Raw genomic sequence first — 17,672 nt, 5'->3', positions numbered from 1 at the left:
CTGTAATGCATTACCTTGTTCTTAGTTAGCTAGACTTCTTTTTAAACAAAGCACATAATATTTGTTATCTTAAATAAAAATAAAACCATCGTGCAATTTGCGAACAGAAATTTGTTTTGAGTATCTCATTAACTCATTAACATCTCATTATAATTAATTAACTCACCTATTTGAGAAGATTCCTCATCCCAATCTGTTAATCGCTCAGCTAACTAATGGAAAAGTAAAACTTGAGTACAACTAAAGAACGATCCAAGAAGATGCTGCTACCATTACAACAAATTAAAGATGTCAGAAAAAAAGAATACGAAAAAAACTATACTATACCTCAGTGTAAAGAACCACGCTAATTTCCATCATATCTTTTATTTTGGTGAGGAGCATTTTCTCGACTTCTTCCACCGATATGACACATGTCCTGAGGAAACGTAATTATATATCATACGAAACTGTTTCTAAATTAATAACTGGCGATTAAATATTGCGTTACCAGCTAGATATTCTAGTAAAAGCATTTAGAGCTTTTTCTGTACATTTTGCACGTTCTGCACATTCTGTACATTCTGCAGTCTGCAGTCTGCACGTTCTAAAGGTCTGATGTAGCGGTACTCAGTATATCGCTGTACAATGTATCGCAACAAATTGATACCTTAGTAGCCATAATAAAGACCGCACAATTTATAATTAGAGATAACAATCATAACATACAGTAACTGGAAACACAACATGCATACTATACACTACTACACGATTATGCTGCTAAAATCCATGCAATAAGCCCCATTAGATTCGATATACAGTTAAAACATCTAAACTTAACTAGATAAAAGTATAAACTGTAATACACAAACATAATAACAATTTCTGGTAGTGTGCTTATTATGATCAACAACAAAATCGCAAGTTATAATCCATCCAAAACGAAAGAATGTTAGAGAGTGTTAATATGAGCAACAGCAAGACAATGCTGCGGTGTAAAACAGTTCACTACAACTAGTAGTGACTACAGTCTAGTACTAGTAGTTATTATGGATCTGTAGAATAAATTGCAAGGCAGCTTTAAAAGAGGCCATCACTAGAAAATGGTGACGTCATCACTAGAAAATGGTGACGTCATCACTAGAAAATGGTGACGTCATCACCGGAACATGCTTCACCACACCTATGTTTAGAGCTCGTCTCCTGTTGATACCTTTGACCGTGTTCACTATGCGAGTTATTTTGTGAACTTTTAAGATTGATATTATTAGGCCTTAGCCTTAAATTCATAAACAGGCTAAACTTTTTTAAAACTTCAAGGAGGTTAATTTTAAAAGATATATTTGTCATTCATTTTGAAGATTTTTCTAAACATTACGATATAACATGACATTTTTCAGAAGTCCAAAACATCGCATAAATATAATGACAGGATCGATAGCAGTATCTTTACATTGCAAAAAAATATTCAAGACAAATAATGCATGAAAAATGATAGGAGTTTTAAGAATGCATACAATTTTTACCAACTTGCGGAGGAACGGGTCTTTTAACCCGACCTCGTTTTTAACGGCGGGAAAAAGTTTTAGGGGTTGGTTAAAAGTCAGGGTTATGCTGTTTTAGGTGAGGGTTGGGTTTGGGAATAGAGGGGGAGGGGTAAAAGAGAAGTTGAGGAGGGGGATTGTGAACCCTTAGTAGGAACAAGGCATTAATACAAGACATTTCATACATGATTTTATGCATATGCTATAAACAGTTCCTGATTTTGATATTTTACACAAAATTAAATGTCTACCACTGACCCTCAAGCATCCTATGCAATAATATCACACCCCTCCTGATATAAAAAAGACAAAATAAACTATGTTGTTCAATGAGTTCGGTCTTTCTGAAAAATACGAAAGCAAGATCTGTCGGAAGATGTAAGCACGCTGTATTTGATGCAAGGCGATGATAATCATAACTCCAAAACTATGGGACCTACTTTAGATGAAGGATGTAGAGGTCCGATAAGTAGCGTAACTGCTCGTGGTACTTCCTTTCTGTGGCTTTTAGTTCCGACACACATTGGTACAAACTCTGGTCATTTCCTGGCAAAATATGGGGTTTAGTTGAGTGTTAACTTCAAGAAAAAAGCTGTTTCAGAAAAAATAATATTGTTGACTATCATAATTATATCATCTCAAATTCTTGTGGTGGAATAAAATGTGTATAAAATAGCCGTACCTTGCGCAGCAGATAAGTCATCCATAACCTCACCTATTTCACCTTCCCATGCCCCTAACAACAATGTATTATTATTATTAAGCTGTTTTAAAATAATCAGCATTTTAAAGATCGAGGTAAATAATGAACAAGTAATAACAATTCCAGAAGTGTCTGAATTGGAATAAATTGAATAACAACACCCAGAGACCCAGGTGTGACTGATGCAAATTGACAATAATCATCAACAAATAAAATTTCTCGTGTCCTGAAAGACTTACATTCATAAACTCATATATATAGATATATTATTGACAGGATCGAGCTACAAGATTACATACATTTGTAAAAAACAAGGGCTGTCTCACATTGAGTTTCATCATCAACAATGACGTAAATATATTATCGTTTTAGTTAAAATCTGCAAAATTTGCGCAATAGAATTATTTACGGGGATTTATATATATCATTTCAAAGAAAAAAATCGTTCAAACTGTGTCTGTGGCTTTATAAATGTTGTGAAAAACACCATGCAATTCAAAACTAATCATTTTCATTTGCGAATACGAATCTTTGATTATCCAGGTTAAAAGATTGTGTAAAAACATAACGAAACCCATAAAAATTTAAAGCAAATCCCGAAAGACTTATCCTTCATAACTCAATTATACACTTTGGATAACAAATCCCTTAAAAATGCATGTAATGCATAATCTTATAAAATGTTAACAAACAATGAATGGGTAAAAATCTTTCAATAAACATGATACATACGGTAGCATTTTAATTTTAAAACTAGTTATGATATTAGAATTATCGGAATATATATAGATTTCATTTCGTCCTGAGCATTATACATTCTTTATACATAATATACTTTAGCGAGAATATTTCCATTCCAGAATAATTCAGTGTTTAAAGCTTTAACTAGTTGGTTTTCTATTCCCTACTCCTACTTTAATACTTAAACCAAAGTTCCAAAGTTTTCACTCGGTCCGGAGCCTGTAGTCGAAGTCTCTGATGCGTCATCAAATGTGAGGATTACTGGAGATTTCAGGCAGGTCGGCGAATCTGGCTCAACAGCTGGCGCACGTGCACTAACCTTCAAATCTAACGGTGCAAGATCTAGAAGTAGAGGTTTATGGTCATGTTCCTTGATACTGCTCCTGACCATGAGCCAGACACTGCTGGTGTCCTCATCACTGCTCTCAACCTCGTCCACCCTGTTCGCACTTACTCTGCTCTTCACCTCGTCATCTATCACCTTCCTTCTCTCCAGATCGCGCGGCTCACTTCCCAACAGTTCCCGCACGTGCTTCAACAGAAACTCCGTCACGTAGCACGGTGTCGCGCGACGGTATTGATCCACCAAGATACTTAGAGCGTTAGCATCGTCCGGCCAGGTTATTAGACTGGGCCCTATACAGGTTGAGAGAACCTTGTCTCCCATCAGGTTAACAGTACTGAAGGCAGCTATACGTTTCAAAGTGTGCAAAGTGTATCGTAGCAGCGTACGGTTAGCATCGGGGATGCCAGAGAGGATTATATTCATCTCACTTACGCTTTTCTCGACGTTTTTGTCCTCATCAGACTTCTTCCGCCAGGATTCTAGCTCAGGGAATAGATTGCTGGGCACGAGGCCTCCTGGAAGTGACCTCAGGTAGTATTTGAAGAGCGAAGAAGCCACATTTGGGAGAAAGAACCTGTCTTGCTGCTTTTCTTCAGCCGACCAATCTATCCGTTCTCCTGATTCTAGACGGTTTTCAAAAGCTCTTTGGACGGCAAGGGAACCAGGAATTCTGAAAATCCCCTCGCAGTTGTAGCAATGGTTAAAGAGATACACAAATAGATCAAGAAGAGTTGGTGGTATCTTATCAGGGTTCTCCCCCATGAACTCCGAGAGAGACACACCGAACACTTTGTTACCAGGCTTTACTGTTGGTGTGAGGTGCTGGGAAGGAGGTGTTGGTCGCAGGTTGCAGACAGAGTTAGATCTCCCTCTGAAGAAGGTGACCACAGTGTTTAGTTTGGTGGTAGGGAGAGGACTGCTGGAGCTACCGCTGGAGCACATACTAGACCCGTTCTCTTGCAGCACGTAAATAGTTTTCATGTTTTTGGGGTCCGGTAACATCCTCTTGACCCCGCTCTGATCACGAGTGGCATCTCCATCCAGATTAGCTGCTCTTCTATGGCTATTTTAGTGTCTTGAAGAACAATGAAAGAAAGTGTGTAGGAATTATCCTTCATCTGACATTTCTTAACAGCATCTTCAATAACATTATCCACTGTTTGTGTGGGATCTATTTGGATCTCCTGACAGGACATGCCTTGCCAGAGGTTGTCACCAGGAACTGATAGCTGACTGTCACTCTTCTTGAAGTAGACCTTGATCAGACCTGCTCGTAGAACCTCTTTCTCCCTGGCTGCCTGAATGTGTCGCTGTATCGTCGTATACCAGTGCATTCTCGCATCTTTGTTAGAGAAACTAAAAATAACTCTATGTAACAGCTCCGGATCCAGCTCGGAGCCCAGCCATGACCCGAGACAAGCATTTTCCTCTTTCTCAACGTGACCGAATCCTACCACCGAATCTTTGTAATCGGACAACCACAGCTGCTTTAACTTGATAATCCGTGATATTTTCATAGTCCTATTTCGTGTTTTGGAGAAAACGAGACACTGTTTGAAGAGGAGGAGGTTGTATGTGTGAACCTCATCTTCCCATCTTACTTTAACTTTAGAGACGCTCCCAACAAAGTTCTCACTTGGGGGTGCTGTTTTCTTGGCGTTCCTTCGTGGAGATGGCATCCCACTCATCGCGTCCTTCTCTTCCTGTTTCTTCATCGCGTTGAGAATGTCAGGAGTGAGATCTGTTGTCCCATACTTCTTACCTCCGATATCATATCTCTCATCCTTCAGAGGTTCCTTCCGGTTAAATGATTTCCTGAAGGCACGCTTCTTCCATGGTATTGCTGCTGCCGGTTCCTCGTGCAGGAGTTTCATATAAGATGTGAATTCGTTAGCTAGAGACCCCAGCGAAGCTTCGATTTTCTGATATTGTTCGTGCTGGTTTCTGGATACAATAGCATCAATATCAGGAGGAAGGAGGTTTTCTACTTGCTTCTTACATTCCATTATATTGGAGAAATCAGGATGACTGAAAATGAAATCTGCTCCAACGGTTTTCTCGAGAAAAACCTCAAAAAATTCCTTGTATTTCTTCATTCGATGAACCTGTTCAAAATACGTGTCATCGTGGGGTAAGACAAAAAATTCCCCCCGTTTCAGTTTTTTGCATGAAAATTTCAAAATACTATTGCGTAACCAGGATAAATATAAACGGTATAAATTACAATGAAGAACTCGCCGGTAACATGATGAGATCTTTAAGAGGAGGGTTAGTGAACCCCTGCTTGAGGGAAACTAACGCCGCGAAATCATGACTCATCATCTTCTCATCGTATCTCCTGCAGGAAATAGTGTTTAAGATTGCTTTAAGTTCTGCTGTTTCCAGCGAGTAATAGGAGATTAAAACATGGTCCTTAACCTTTCACACTTTAAACGCGCACTGTGCATAGATAAAAACAGCGGCAATTAACACGTGTGATAAGATGATAGTGTGAAAGTGAAAGTGAAAGTGAAAGTAAAACAAAGTATCAAGAAACCTTTGTTTTTATATCTCGTTTATAAAAGACATTGCTAGACGGCACGTTATCGTTTTGCATCAAATGAAAATTAATCAGAGGCAGGACAACGCCCCACGAGCTGCAGTAAATTAAATCATTGCATTTGTTTGCTTTAATTATATAATATTAAATTACCAATTATATATTAAATTATTGATTATATATAAGAGCCTGCACTGGTGCCTCACACTGCTAACTCACTAAATAGAGAAATGAGAATCAAGTCAGACAGTCTATGTTTGGGATCGCACAGATTTGTAAGTCAAGAATCTTTGACCATCTGTCCGTAAGTTAATTGACAAGGTTCTAAGGCTTTTCGTGAATTATTAGCCTAGGAGTATGGCCCATCAATTACAACAGAAGGAAGAATAGGACGATTTGTACATCTTACACACGATTAGCCATATGGCTATCATCCGGACCCATTGACAACTACATCTGTCTGTTATTAGTTGTTGGTTTAATTAGCTATGTGATTCGAATCCTGAAATTCTTGAATAAGCTAGCTCCAAAACTTTCAGCATTAGTTGGGATACGGAAGACTATAATATTCATTTTGGGAACTCTAGCATAAGACAATTTTTTTGACGAGAACAAAAATCAGCTTATGTATAAACACTATTCATTATATATACAAAATTTATTATATACTATTATTATAGCTATCATAAATTTTAACAACAGTTGAATCTTTTAAAAGTAAATGTTACCTCATAGCGGAGTCAATGTTGCGACAGAAGTAACCGTATAGGTCCCAAAAATCAGGGTATTTAAGGAACACATCACCTGCACATAGTTTGGTTAATGCTCCCCAGAAAAGAGAAAATTACGAACAAATTATGTACCACAAAAAACAAAGGATTAAGAAATCTGAGAACACAAGCTGCAAAGCTTCAGCGATCTTTATTGACATCGAACAATGCACTTGATATGATACAAAAGATCAATTTTTCTCAAATATTCTTACTTATCAGGGAGCTATCTTCATCCCATGCTTTTAGCCGTTCTTTGAGCTGCAAAAGATTTCAGAATAAGAAATAAAGAATACAGGTGAGTTTCTCAGAAACCGACTTAGTTTCTGCATGCAGTTTGAACGTGAAATAGCTGGGAAACATGGCTCGAGCGTGAGAATGTGCCACATTACACATTATAAAACAATCAGCTACGAGATAAAAACGGTTGCATTCGTTAATCGATATAATATTCAGTAATCGACCGGCGCAGCCCAGATCGGATTTTTGATCCCGGCGCCACCAAATTTCCCAATTTGGCTGAAATTATTAGAACACACGATGGTGTTCAAATGATCCGAATAATTCATTCACTATCATTTCAAAATGTGCTAAATTTAATTAATTTTAAATATCCCAGTCGAAAATTATGGTCAATCAATTGATTCAAAAATTCGATGAATTTCACTCTAAACACCGACCGGTCCCATCTCCTGCCAAATTTCAGCCCGGTCATTTACTGGTTAACATGAAGTAACATAGACATACTGCGAAACCTTGCTTGAGAGACCTTTACTGACTTCACATAAATCCTTGATCTTTGTAAGCAGCATCTGCTCCATTTCCTCGGTCGTTACAACGCATATTCTGAAAGAAGGTTTCATTGAAAATTCGGATAATGCAATAAATTAAAATGGGCTAAATTTGAAGCGCCTGCTGGCTATTTCACCGCTGTGCCCCCATCTCCTTTTGAGAGAAAAAAAGGCGAAACTGCAAAACATGTAAATTGTAAAATCATTCAATAAAAAATTTCAAATCGGCGATGATCCCCAATCATGATGCTTCTGTAGACCTAATTAAATGGGATATACCGCTAAGTAAGGGTCTAAATCTATGCTTCAAAGGCAAAAAAGGACGTTAGAATCATATTCTCTACAGGGAAAGTTCCGACAGCCAACTCAGGTCTCAGACCTATTCATATTCCAAACAAATCGAAACTTATACCCCGGAAATAAATGGGCCCAAAACTGAGCTGTTCCCGTGTTCCGCTTCAAATTCCATCCAGTACAATTTACATTACAACAATGTACATTACAATTTACATTACGATAATCCTTATAGTACGATTTACATTACAGTACAATTTACATTACGATAATCCTTATGGCGTTATGCAGTCACTGATGCAGTTATAGCGAGAATACATATTACATGTTACATGGCGAGATCTCCATCCAAAAGGATTAGTCTGCGTCATCTGCGTCATTACTTTGTATTATACAACTTCGGCGGGTAATATTTCTCCATCCTTTTCGATCTGCAGCCAATCTTCTCATACAATCAATCGTGAGTCCATTACGATCCAATCTCTGCTCAGCATCTTCAATAAATACATCATTTAAGCTCTTCCTAGGCCTGCCTCTTGATCGTTTCCCATGCTTGGGTTTCCATTCAAGTAGATAGTTAGGTAACCGATCTTCATGCATTCTACTGACATGTATAAACCAACGTAGCCGTTTTGTTGCTATTATGTCAGTAAGAGCAGTTATTGAAGCCCTTCTTAAAACATCTTCATTTCTTACTCGATGGAACCACCTCACTCTCAGGATAGCGAGAATACATAAGTACAAACGTGAGAACAGTTGATATCCAACTGCCAGAAACGATAATGCTATAGGAAAAGCTAACAAGCTATGCTGCATTGCCTACACAACTTTTTCTTGGTCTGGCTGGTTCATCAGAAAAATTCTGCAAACTCAATGTCATAATTAAATAACTGAGTGCATCGAATTGCGCGGCGCGCGCGCACTCAAAGCTAGCTAGTGCAGGTACGATGTGCTAATTTTATCGATAATTAGTTAAAGCGCCCTCCTGTTAAGTGTCGTAATTGTCTACGTCTGATTGAGGTGATCAGATTTTGTATGGTGTCTAAAATTCACTGAGGCAGAACCGCCACACAGTTTTAAATTAGTGATAGCTGTTAGGACTCAAGTTAATCATGTAATATCGTACTTGAGTTATCTCCGAGAAATTAGCCGATCACCGATGAAGATTACACTCGGTGTTCCCGCGCATTTGCAGGTCACAGTTCGCAGGCTTTTTAAGTGGCACTGATTTTGCGCCCTTATAGTGATACCTCGGTAGTCGGTCCTGACCAAGAACTTTCTGTCCGTCCCTTGACTCGAGAACAAAACCGCTTAGCAGAAGATGTGATGAGAACCTCATTAATTGTTTAACCACCATGTTAAAACCTGACTCAGAGTTGTGGTTCGGAGTATATCAAAATAACTTCTAACCACACCACAATCCGTGGGGGGTTCCATCCCATTTTCCCCATCCCCAAATCCACATTTCTTGTTGTTTAATGGGGTAGATGAAGTTATACATAATTCATCTAGTGCTACTCTCTCCTGAATGATACTACTAACTTTTAGCAAACATGGCCTGGTGAGAAGGGTAATCAAAAAGGTAACTTTTAGTGATCATAAATTTCTCGTTAGCAACCTCCCATCCTTCACAATTGACTGGCACGGAGATGAACCAAGATAGCGATGAAACTAAAAATATTCAAGGCATGACTTCAGAGCCGTCTCATAACTCAGAAAAGTGACATCCGGGTATTACTATTACTTGATGACAGTGTACCAACATCTGCCATACCGTGTATTATGTGTTTGACATCTGACATGTCAATACTCAATAGGAATATTTTGATGTGGACAGTTTGACTTTTAAACACACTCTTCCTAGATTCACTGTTACCTGAAGGAGACAGGTAAATGATGGACAGGGATTCTAGTACTTTCGTCTGGGATGAGACCTATTTTAAAACCATAAATCATAAAACTTCATCTTTATTTACTCCATACTTTTAAAACAAGGGACCCACCTACAGATTGTTCCCGCGGAGATTACAGGCGTATATGGTGTGTAGAGAACATGTAGACATTAACGGCCCAGACTACAAAGACAGCCAGGAAGACGGATAAATTAATCACAAAAACTCTGGTACTTGGTAACGCACGTTTCCCTTCTACTGCCTCTTCACGATTCATTAATCCTAAAGGTACGGGGAACAAACGTTGTTTAAATCTACGTTTCATCATTACATCTGTAAACATGCCCAAACATGCCAGCCATCGTCCGGATTATTAATTGTAAAAGAAATAATACTCGTAAAATCTATATACGTAAGGACTAAACGAGTGACATTAAATGCGAGCATTATGCACAATAATTTACACATGTTTGTTAGTTGGCGACCCTTTTCTCACTGCAAACTTGCAAAATGAATCCTCTCTGCTCCACAAAAGCAAAAATCTGTCCCCTAGGATAAATTTAGAGCACATGTAGTCCATCGCTACCCTGGGAACAGCCAACCTAGCGCCCAACAACATGTAGCTTCTTTGCTACACGTAGCGCATAAACTATGCTTCTTTTCTGGCTATAGATCAAATTTTAGGCTTCTATATTCAGAATCTTAACGTTTAGTCGTTTCGTAAATATGTAAATACTACTGAATGGCTAGACGAAAGCCAGCATTTGCTAATTTATTCATAGCATGAATATATTTTAACAATGACGTCAGGTTAGGATGTTTGCTGTGCAGTCCACAATAAATAAAGCCAGAAGTCAGAAGTGTTTTAAGTATTAGGTAATAAACGGGGCATGAGCTGAGCAGGGACCGGCGGTTAATTTTAATTTATAATTCATTTCATCCTAAATTTAACTTCTGATTCATATTTAGCAGAACTTAATACTGAAGTAGTGTATAAGAACTAAAATTACGACATTGTGAGCGGACTAAATGTATGACATTGTCTTCTTACTTTGTATAAAAGTTAGAAACAGCTTAAAGAAAATGAGACTTTTTTAGAACGTGAATTTATAAGAGTGCTTAAAATATGCTAAGACAAATCAATCAAACAAGGTGCTTAACGAAGGATTTCGCACTAAAATAACTTTGCGGCGGAGGAAGGGCTGCTTTACCTGTTTGGATCACCATCTATTTTATGGGGTTTCCTGAGAAGTCATTAGTTGAATATAATGAATAAAATGACCCGTATTAATGTAGACATGTTCCAATAATTGCACCCTCTGTATATAATATACATGAAGCCGTTATAGTTCCATCTCAATGTTCAGTTTATAAGATAAGGACAAAATATGTCAAAAAAGTTAATTTCACATTTTTTGGCAACTTTCCATTTTCGACCCAAAGGTCATATCAAACTGTTAATGTGGTAGACTATCAAACTGGTAATGTGGTAGGGGATTTTATAAAAATCTTCCAAAGAAAATAGAACGGTCAACGGTTTACGGAATAGGTGAAAACAGACAGAATTGACGATAAATGTTGGGGCCGAATTGTTTAAGTAGCTAGAGGTGATCATCTGTTATTTAAAAGAAAAAGTATAATTTTCCTTGGATTGGACTGGTTTTCAATAATTTAATTTGGATTTTTGCAAAATTCTCATGGTTATACTAGACCAGCTACAATCCACATACAGCAAGGGTTACGTACGTCAAATCTTGCATACTTCCAAGATCCCATTATATATATTAATTTTAATGATTATTAATTAGCATTTCCAGAATGTCAATACAATATAAGGAAAGATTTCGACTATTTAATCTCAGGAATTAACCGTGTTAGAACACTACTTACTTGAGATGTGGAATGAATAAATCTGACAGAATACCCAGCTGAGTACCGTATTCCTTCTCCGCCTGTTCCAACTCCACCACACACTTGTACAACTCTGAAACACAATCTAACTTCAGGGCACAACATCTTACATCTCACATTTAAAATGTGCTGTAATCAAATTTCCCAGAGAGCCACGAATAATAATGGAAACGTCGAGGTATTTAGTGTTTAGTCAGGATTTAGCTAGAGTTTACTGTTTAGTTTTTACCTCTGCTCATTGTAAAACACTTACCGTACGCTATTATATAATCTAAAAATAAACGGCCGAGTTCCAAATACTATGTTGACAAGCTGAGCGAGCTGCTGGTGTAAATACCGGAGACCAACATAGCAAGCAACAGTATCTGACCAACAAAAAGAAGGAATTTTACCAACAAAAAGAAGGGGAACATACCATGACAGGTCTCCGCCATAACTGGAGAAGGTATTACCACGTGACCTTCCTTATAAGGAGCGTTGTGACGTCATATCACGTGGTATTATGAGGGACACATGTGAACATAGCACTGTTACATACCTTGAGAGGAGCAGAGAGGAGTTATAAAGAGTGAAAGTTTATAAAATATACATATGTTTAAATATGAAATATAAATACATCAAGCTGAATCATTCGTCTTACTGAGGGTGTACAATGTGGAGCTATATTCCACAAGTTTTGCGCGCACCGTATTACGGATAGTACGCTACAAAGCTTCAGAGTTATGGAAACTATGACAAGAATTTGCGTTGTCCTGGTGCGCAACTGTGACCACAAAACAGCACTTAACGATAAGCTACTGTGACGAACTATTTGTGAGCCTATCGTCCTGAAATGACTTAGCAAACAAATCATCAGTACCAAGACATAGTTATAAATCATAATTACGTTATAATATACATAGAATTCTCGTTATTAGCGAAGATTTTGTAACATATATAAGTTGGAACTAGGAGCACAAGTATACACATATTACAGTGTATTTCATCGTACGTAATAGTGCAGCAATTTTAGACATGCAGCTGCTATGTTGAAGATCATGTCAAGTTCTGGGACCCGGTCACCTCAGTATTAGCCCTAACATTAGCCCTTTGAATGACAGGTGTTTCAGCCAACATATGGATCTGCTGGAGTTGTAAAACGTTGTCATTAGTGGCCTATCAGTTTGTCCTCTATAATCAGTTGTCATAGAATGTAACTACAAAGAATGGAATTTTCAGCGTTTCAAAAATACATCAACTTAGTAACCGAGTATAAATAACTAGGTAACTAGGTAACTATACTGATATATAAAAATAGCAAAACAATAAAACTGAAACATTGTGAAGACAAGACTGCGCTCCTACAATCTAGAATATACAAATTCATTACAGAAAATGCCATAAAAACGATTCTAAAAGTGTCTGTTGACAAACCTTTAAAAGACTGACAACGACTGTAGTCTACGTCAATGCTCTAACGATTGCAAGATAAAATCGTTGATTTAAAATATTTAAAATATCACCACTCATTACATATTAGACATTCTTTGAGTGCATACTGCACATGTACTTCTTTTTCTAAATTATGGTTCGTAACATACTACTTAAAATCAAAACTATTACTGACGTAGACCTGGAGACATTAATAATATCAAAACTAGGGTTATCCAGCAGAAAGTCAGGACTACTTTTCAATACGCAGCATGAGAAGACCATGACATCATCTTGACTATAGCAACTAAATTTTACTTCCAGAACAAATATGGACAAGATTTTTAAAAACCACACAGATAAGTCTGGAGAAGCCGGCTCAGCCACACACATTGACACCGCCCTCACTTAACAGCCACCAACTACCCACCTTGGTGTTAGGATCCCACTTTATCACTTATACCACATGGTGGGCCATCTTAGCATCCATTAAATACGCAGTGAGGAGACGTATTTTTGAGGAGACATGCCATATAATATGTAATGGCACATGTAATGGCACATGTAATGGCACATGTAATGGCACATGTAATGGCACATGTAATGGCACATGTAATGGCACATGTAATGGCACATGTAATGGCACATGTAATGGCACATGTAATGGCACATGTAATGGCACATGTAATGGCACATGTAATGGCACATGTAATGGCACATGTAATGGCACATGTAATGGCACATGTAATGGCACATGTAATGGCACATGTAATGGCACATGTAATGGCACATGTAATGGCACATGTAATAACACATGTAATGGCACATGTAATGGCACATGTAATAACACATGTAATGGCACATGTAATGGCACATGTAATGGCACATGTAATGGCACATGTAATGGCACATGTAATGGCACATGTAATGGCACATGTAATGGCACATGTAATGGCACATGTAATGGCACATGGTGATGCAGCTGTTTAGTGTTCAGCCATACTTAGACCGCGCTATTACTCCCAATACTTAGCAGGTCATATTAAATTTACACATCTTGTCTGTATCATGAACTATTGACACATGTATCCCGTTGGAATGTCCATTTTGTGGATGTGTCAAAATGTGTGGAATTTCTCCGGGTATTCGGGGTATGCGTGCGTGACATTCTGGTTTTAGCGGTCTATTTGAGACGTATGACATCATCAGGAATTAGCTTGACAATTAAAGAATTACTGTAGAGGGATGAAATGGTTTAGAATGCTTATGGTCAGTAGTCACAGCCAAACCTTTGCTGGAAACAGCCAGATAAAGATAATCTCGGGAGACAAAAGTAAAACAAGATTCACCATGTTTTATAAACGTTCCAAAGAGGATATTACGTCTTCAGAATAAACGGATTAGCATGTTAAGTGGGTGTGAAGATATATTGTACAGTACTAGGGTCTAAGATAATGAACACGTAAGTACATGATGATTGTCCTTCACAGACCTGTATCCTGGTGGTTTTACAACTGCAATAATCCTCAAACATGCGGGGGATCATACAATTAGTACCTGATCCCCCCCCCCCCCCCCCCCCCAATAATCCTGCTGCGATCAAGATCAATGTTTCCCGCATGGCAATCAAACAACGAATGCTGTGATCCCAGACAGAACCTCCATTTGCTCTTTGTGCTCATGGCATTTCAACTGCGAAGTTATTTTTAGAATATTTAAAAGACCGACGCAATCATGGCAGGGTTATACAGTGAAATAGCATTTAGGGCTATTTACATATTATGTCCCTCCAACTCTCTAATACGATGTCTGACGTTTCAACCAGAAAACTGTGACACTAACAGCTCCAACTCCCTAAGACAAGCTTTAAATTACACACAAACAGTAAACTAGGGAGGACAAACATCTTACTGCTGATCTGTGGTATACAGATCTGTGGTATACAGTATAAAGGTAGCCCTCTTGAGAAGAGACCTCGTGGTTTTCTCTCGGAGAATTAGGCTAGGATTTTGATGAAATCTCCGTTTAGTGTCATCATATCAGTTTGAAGTAAGGCTCTTCGGCAAAACGTATTAATTGATTTTAGGGCTGCTGTTTTTCTGCATGTGCACTTCAGCAGAATATCGTGGCAGGACACTTCTTTAGGATCATAGGTATGTGGCAAGACGGACTCTGTTGGTGAGTCGGCAAGAAGTGAAGATCTACATGTGGAACAGTAAACAGTTAGCCTCAGTAGGAAACAGTTCACAACCCCTGCTCTTACTTGTAAGATAAGAAGGTACAGATAAGCTAAAAGTAACTGTTAATGATGTCAATGCGGTGCCGACTTTTTATATTAATTTCTGCTAACAAATTGAAATATGAAATTTTACCATTCTGACAAACCAATGCTTCTTTGATGAGACGTTAGAAATGATCGTTATCTAAAGCGACACGTGTTCTAGAGTATGGAAGTACAGTTAAATGTAGGCACACAAGAACCAATCAACTAATTGATAGTTACCAAGTCTTTGAACCATTCCGCTAATTATCTAATCCAGATTTTTAATACCTTTCTCTCGTGCAAACTCTCATGCTAAGGCAAATATAATATAATATTATATTATATATTTTTAATTAGCGTAGCACAATATAAAAAGTAATATAATATGACAGAAGTGCCGCAATAATGCAAAAACAGTGACAGCACACCAGGCTTATAGGCCCTGTAGGCCATGCAGTGACAGGATAGTGACGCCGCAGTAACTCAGCAGTGAACGTGACGACTGACGGACCAGTGACCAAGTAGTGTCACAGTATCAGAAGTAGTGTCACAGTAGATCAGAAGTACGACATAAGTGAGTGACAGAAATGTGTGACATAACTGTCACAGCACTGGACAGGCAAGACCCAGCAATAAATACAATGATTTGATAAAGGTTCAACACACAACAAGGCAAAATGTAGCCGGAATGGGGTGAGACAAATAGGTACCAGACGAGTGTATAGTGTGAACTATGAAGTTAAAATAAAGTTAGACGTGTTGATACACACCGGTCCTTACAGTTGCTCATAACCTTATTCAATTACCCAGATAAACTTATCTTTCATCGATTTTCAAGGACACATTGAAATCTAATACTGGCTGTAACTGTGATGGGAGTGTGATTAAGGCTGTATGAAACATTGTTAACAGAGTATCACACACCCCACCCAGCAAAGCTAGATATCTGTATGAAACATTGTTAACAGAGTATCACACACCCCACACAGCAAAGCTAGATATCTGTATGAAACATTGTTAACAGAGTATCACACACCCCACCCAGCAAAGCTAGATATCTGTATGAAACATTGTTAACAGAGTATCACACACCCCACCCAGCAAAGCTAGATATCTGTATGAAACATTGTTAACAGAGTATCACACACCCCACCCAGCAAAGCTAGATATCTGTATGAAACATTGTTAACAGAGTATCACACACCACACACAGCAAAGCTAGATATCTGTATGAAACATTGTTAACAGAGTATCACACACCCCACCCAGCAAAGCTAGATATCTGTATGAAACATTGTTAACAGAGTATCACACACCCCACCCAGCAAAGCTAGATATCTGTATGAAACATTGTTAACAGAGTATCACACACCCCACCCAGCAAAGCTAGATATCTGTATGAAACATTGTTAACAGAGTATCACACACCCCACCCAGCAAAGCTAGATATCTGTATGAAACATTGTTAACAGAGTATCACACACCCCACCCAGCAAAGCTAGATATCTGTATGAAACATTGTTAACAGAGTTTCACACACCCCACCCAACAAAGCTAGATATCTGTATGAAACATTGTTAACAGAGTATCACACACCCCACCCAGCAAAGCTAGATATCTGTATGAAACATTGTTAACAGAGTATCACACACCCCACCCAGCAAAGCTAGATATCTGTATGAAACATTGTTAACAGAGTATCACACACCCCACCCAGCAAAGCTAGATATCAAGGATCTCTATAAATCAGGAAACTGTCTTACTTGTTGTCCGATATAATAGTCCGATATAATAGTATAATAGTCCGATATAATGGTTTTATTTAAGTATTGAAATTACATTACTGAGCTTTAATATTAAAACTTAACTTGTAATCTTAGAATTAAAATCTGTTTTATCGGTAAAGGTATGATCATAATTATAATAATATATAGTATATATACTATATATAGTATTATAATAATATGGCGTATTAAATTGGAAAATAAACTGTGCAACATGTACTACTAAGACACAATCTGTCGCGATTTCTGTGTGGCTAAAGTGAAATTTGTATCTTCGCTTTCTAACCATGTAAAACAGCGTCAGGCAGCCAAACGCGGCTCAATGCGGCAATTATAATAGGCTGTATTCCCGAACTGAGCCGGTTTTTTCAAAGTACAATTGTAATAGGTGACAGTAATTATGTCATACATGGTGAATAACCATATATTTGGTAACTTAAATATGGTCAATTTTTGAAGGCACTCCCTGGCTGTGGAAGGATTTGAGGGTTACGATTCGAGCAAATTATTATAAATTATGCAGCGCTATCATAATATAATATACTTTATCGTCGCAAGCTGCAGCTTGCTGGAATAGTCAACATCTTGTATTCATATTCGTTCTTCAGAAAAGATATCGTCAACGACAACCAAGTCAGAGCTCAGACCCATCTCATTTAAAAAGGCATAACATTGGGGAATCATGCCTAGTGCCTACCTATACTG

General features: G+C 38.0%; 4 protein-coding genes across 7 annotated transcripts in view; all 4 read right to left on the bottom strand.

Moving 5' to 3' along the window:
- The window catches only part of LOC134812703 (rho GTPase-activating protein 20-like), an 81,922-nt gene that overhangs the window by 10,803 nt on the left and 53,447 nt on the right, over positions 1-17,672 (bottom strand). For 2 of the 4 annotated variants that reach the window (XM_063820228.1, XM_063820227.1), the window contains exons 2-6: positions 2,206-2,261; positions 1,964-2,069; positions 1,163-1,207; positions 328-418; positions 167-212 (exon numbers count right to left, since the gene is read on the bottom strand). In XM_063820228.1, the coding sequence (XP_063676298.1) occupies positions 167-212; positions 328-418; positions 1,163-1,207; positions 1,964-2,069; positions 2,206-2,230 (313 nt within the window). In that variant the 5' untranslated portion in view covers positions 2,231-2,261. The remainder of the gene's footprint in view (positions 1-166; positions 213-327; positions 419-1,162; positions 1,208-1,963; positions 2,070-2,205; positions 2,262-17,672) is intronic. The other 2 variants (XM_063820230.1, XM_063820229.1) reach the window with 1 other exon arrangement.
- LOC134812705 (POU domain, class 2, transcription factor 2-like) overlaps positions 1-17,672 on the bottom strand; it is a 1,142,226-nt gene that overhangs the window by 1,095,376 nt on the left and 29,178 nt on the right. The gene's annotated exons all lie outside the window — the stretch shown is intronic.
- LOC134812709 (uncharacterized) lies at positions 2,380-12,050 on the bottom strand. The gene is made up of 8 exons (XM_063820237.1): positions 11,926-12,050; positions 11,490-11,583; positions 10,811-10,843; positions 7,378-7,468; positions 6,838-6,883; positions 6,581-6,656; positions 5,552-5,651; positions 2,380-5,418 (listed from the first exon to the last, which is right to left on the bottom strand). The coding sequence occupies exons 1-8, from the start codon at positions 11,942-11,944 to the stop codon at positions 4,291-4,293; spliced, it is 1,587 nt and encodes a 528-aa protein (XP_063676307.1). The 5' UTR covers positions 11,945-12,050; the 3' UTR covers positions 2,380-4,290.
- LOC134812714 (rho GTPase-activating protein 1-like) lies at positions 3,149-4,315 on the bottom strand. Its single transcript, XM_063820246.1, has one exon. The coding sequence runs from the start codon at positions 4,313-4,315 to the stop codon at positions 3,149-3,151; it is 1,167 nt and encodes a 388-aa protein (XP_063676316.1).

Source organism: Bolinopsis microptera, chromosome 3 (assembly GCF_026151205.1).
Source record: "Bolinopsis microptera isolate Bmic1 chromosome 3, MBARI_Bmic_1.0, whole genome shotgun sequence".
Taxonomy (NCBI): Eukaryota; Metazoa; Ctenophora; class Tentaculata; order Lobata; family Bolinopsidae; genus Bolinopsis; species Bolinopsis microptera.
The sequence above is the reverse complement of the archived record's forward strand: the minus strand, read 5'-3'. Positions and strand labels throughout refer to the sequence as shown.

Bases quoted from the DNA above. Each gene is read 5' to 3' on its own strand.
- LOC134812714 (XM_063820246.1), bottom strand. From the start codon at position 4,315: ATGTTACCGGACCCCAAAAACATGAAAACTATTTACGTGCTGCAAGAG.
- LOC134812709 (XM_063820237.1), bottom strand. The intron at 10,844-11,489 runs GTAAGTAGTGTT...ATGACTTCTCAG, and splicing joins TTATTCATTCCACATCTCAA to GAAACCCCATAAAATAGATG. The intron at 7,469-10,810 runs GTAAAGCAGCCC...ACCTTCTTTCAG, and splicing joins ATAGATGGTGATCCAAACAG to AATATGCGTTGTAACGACCG.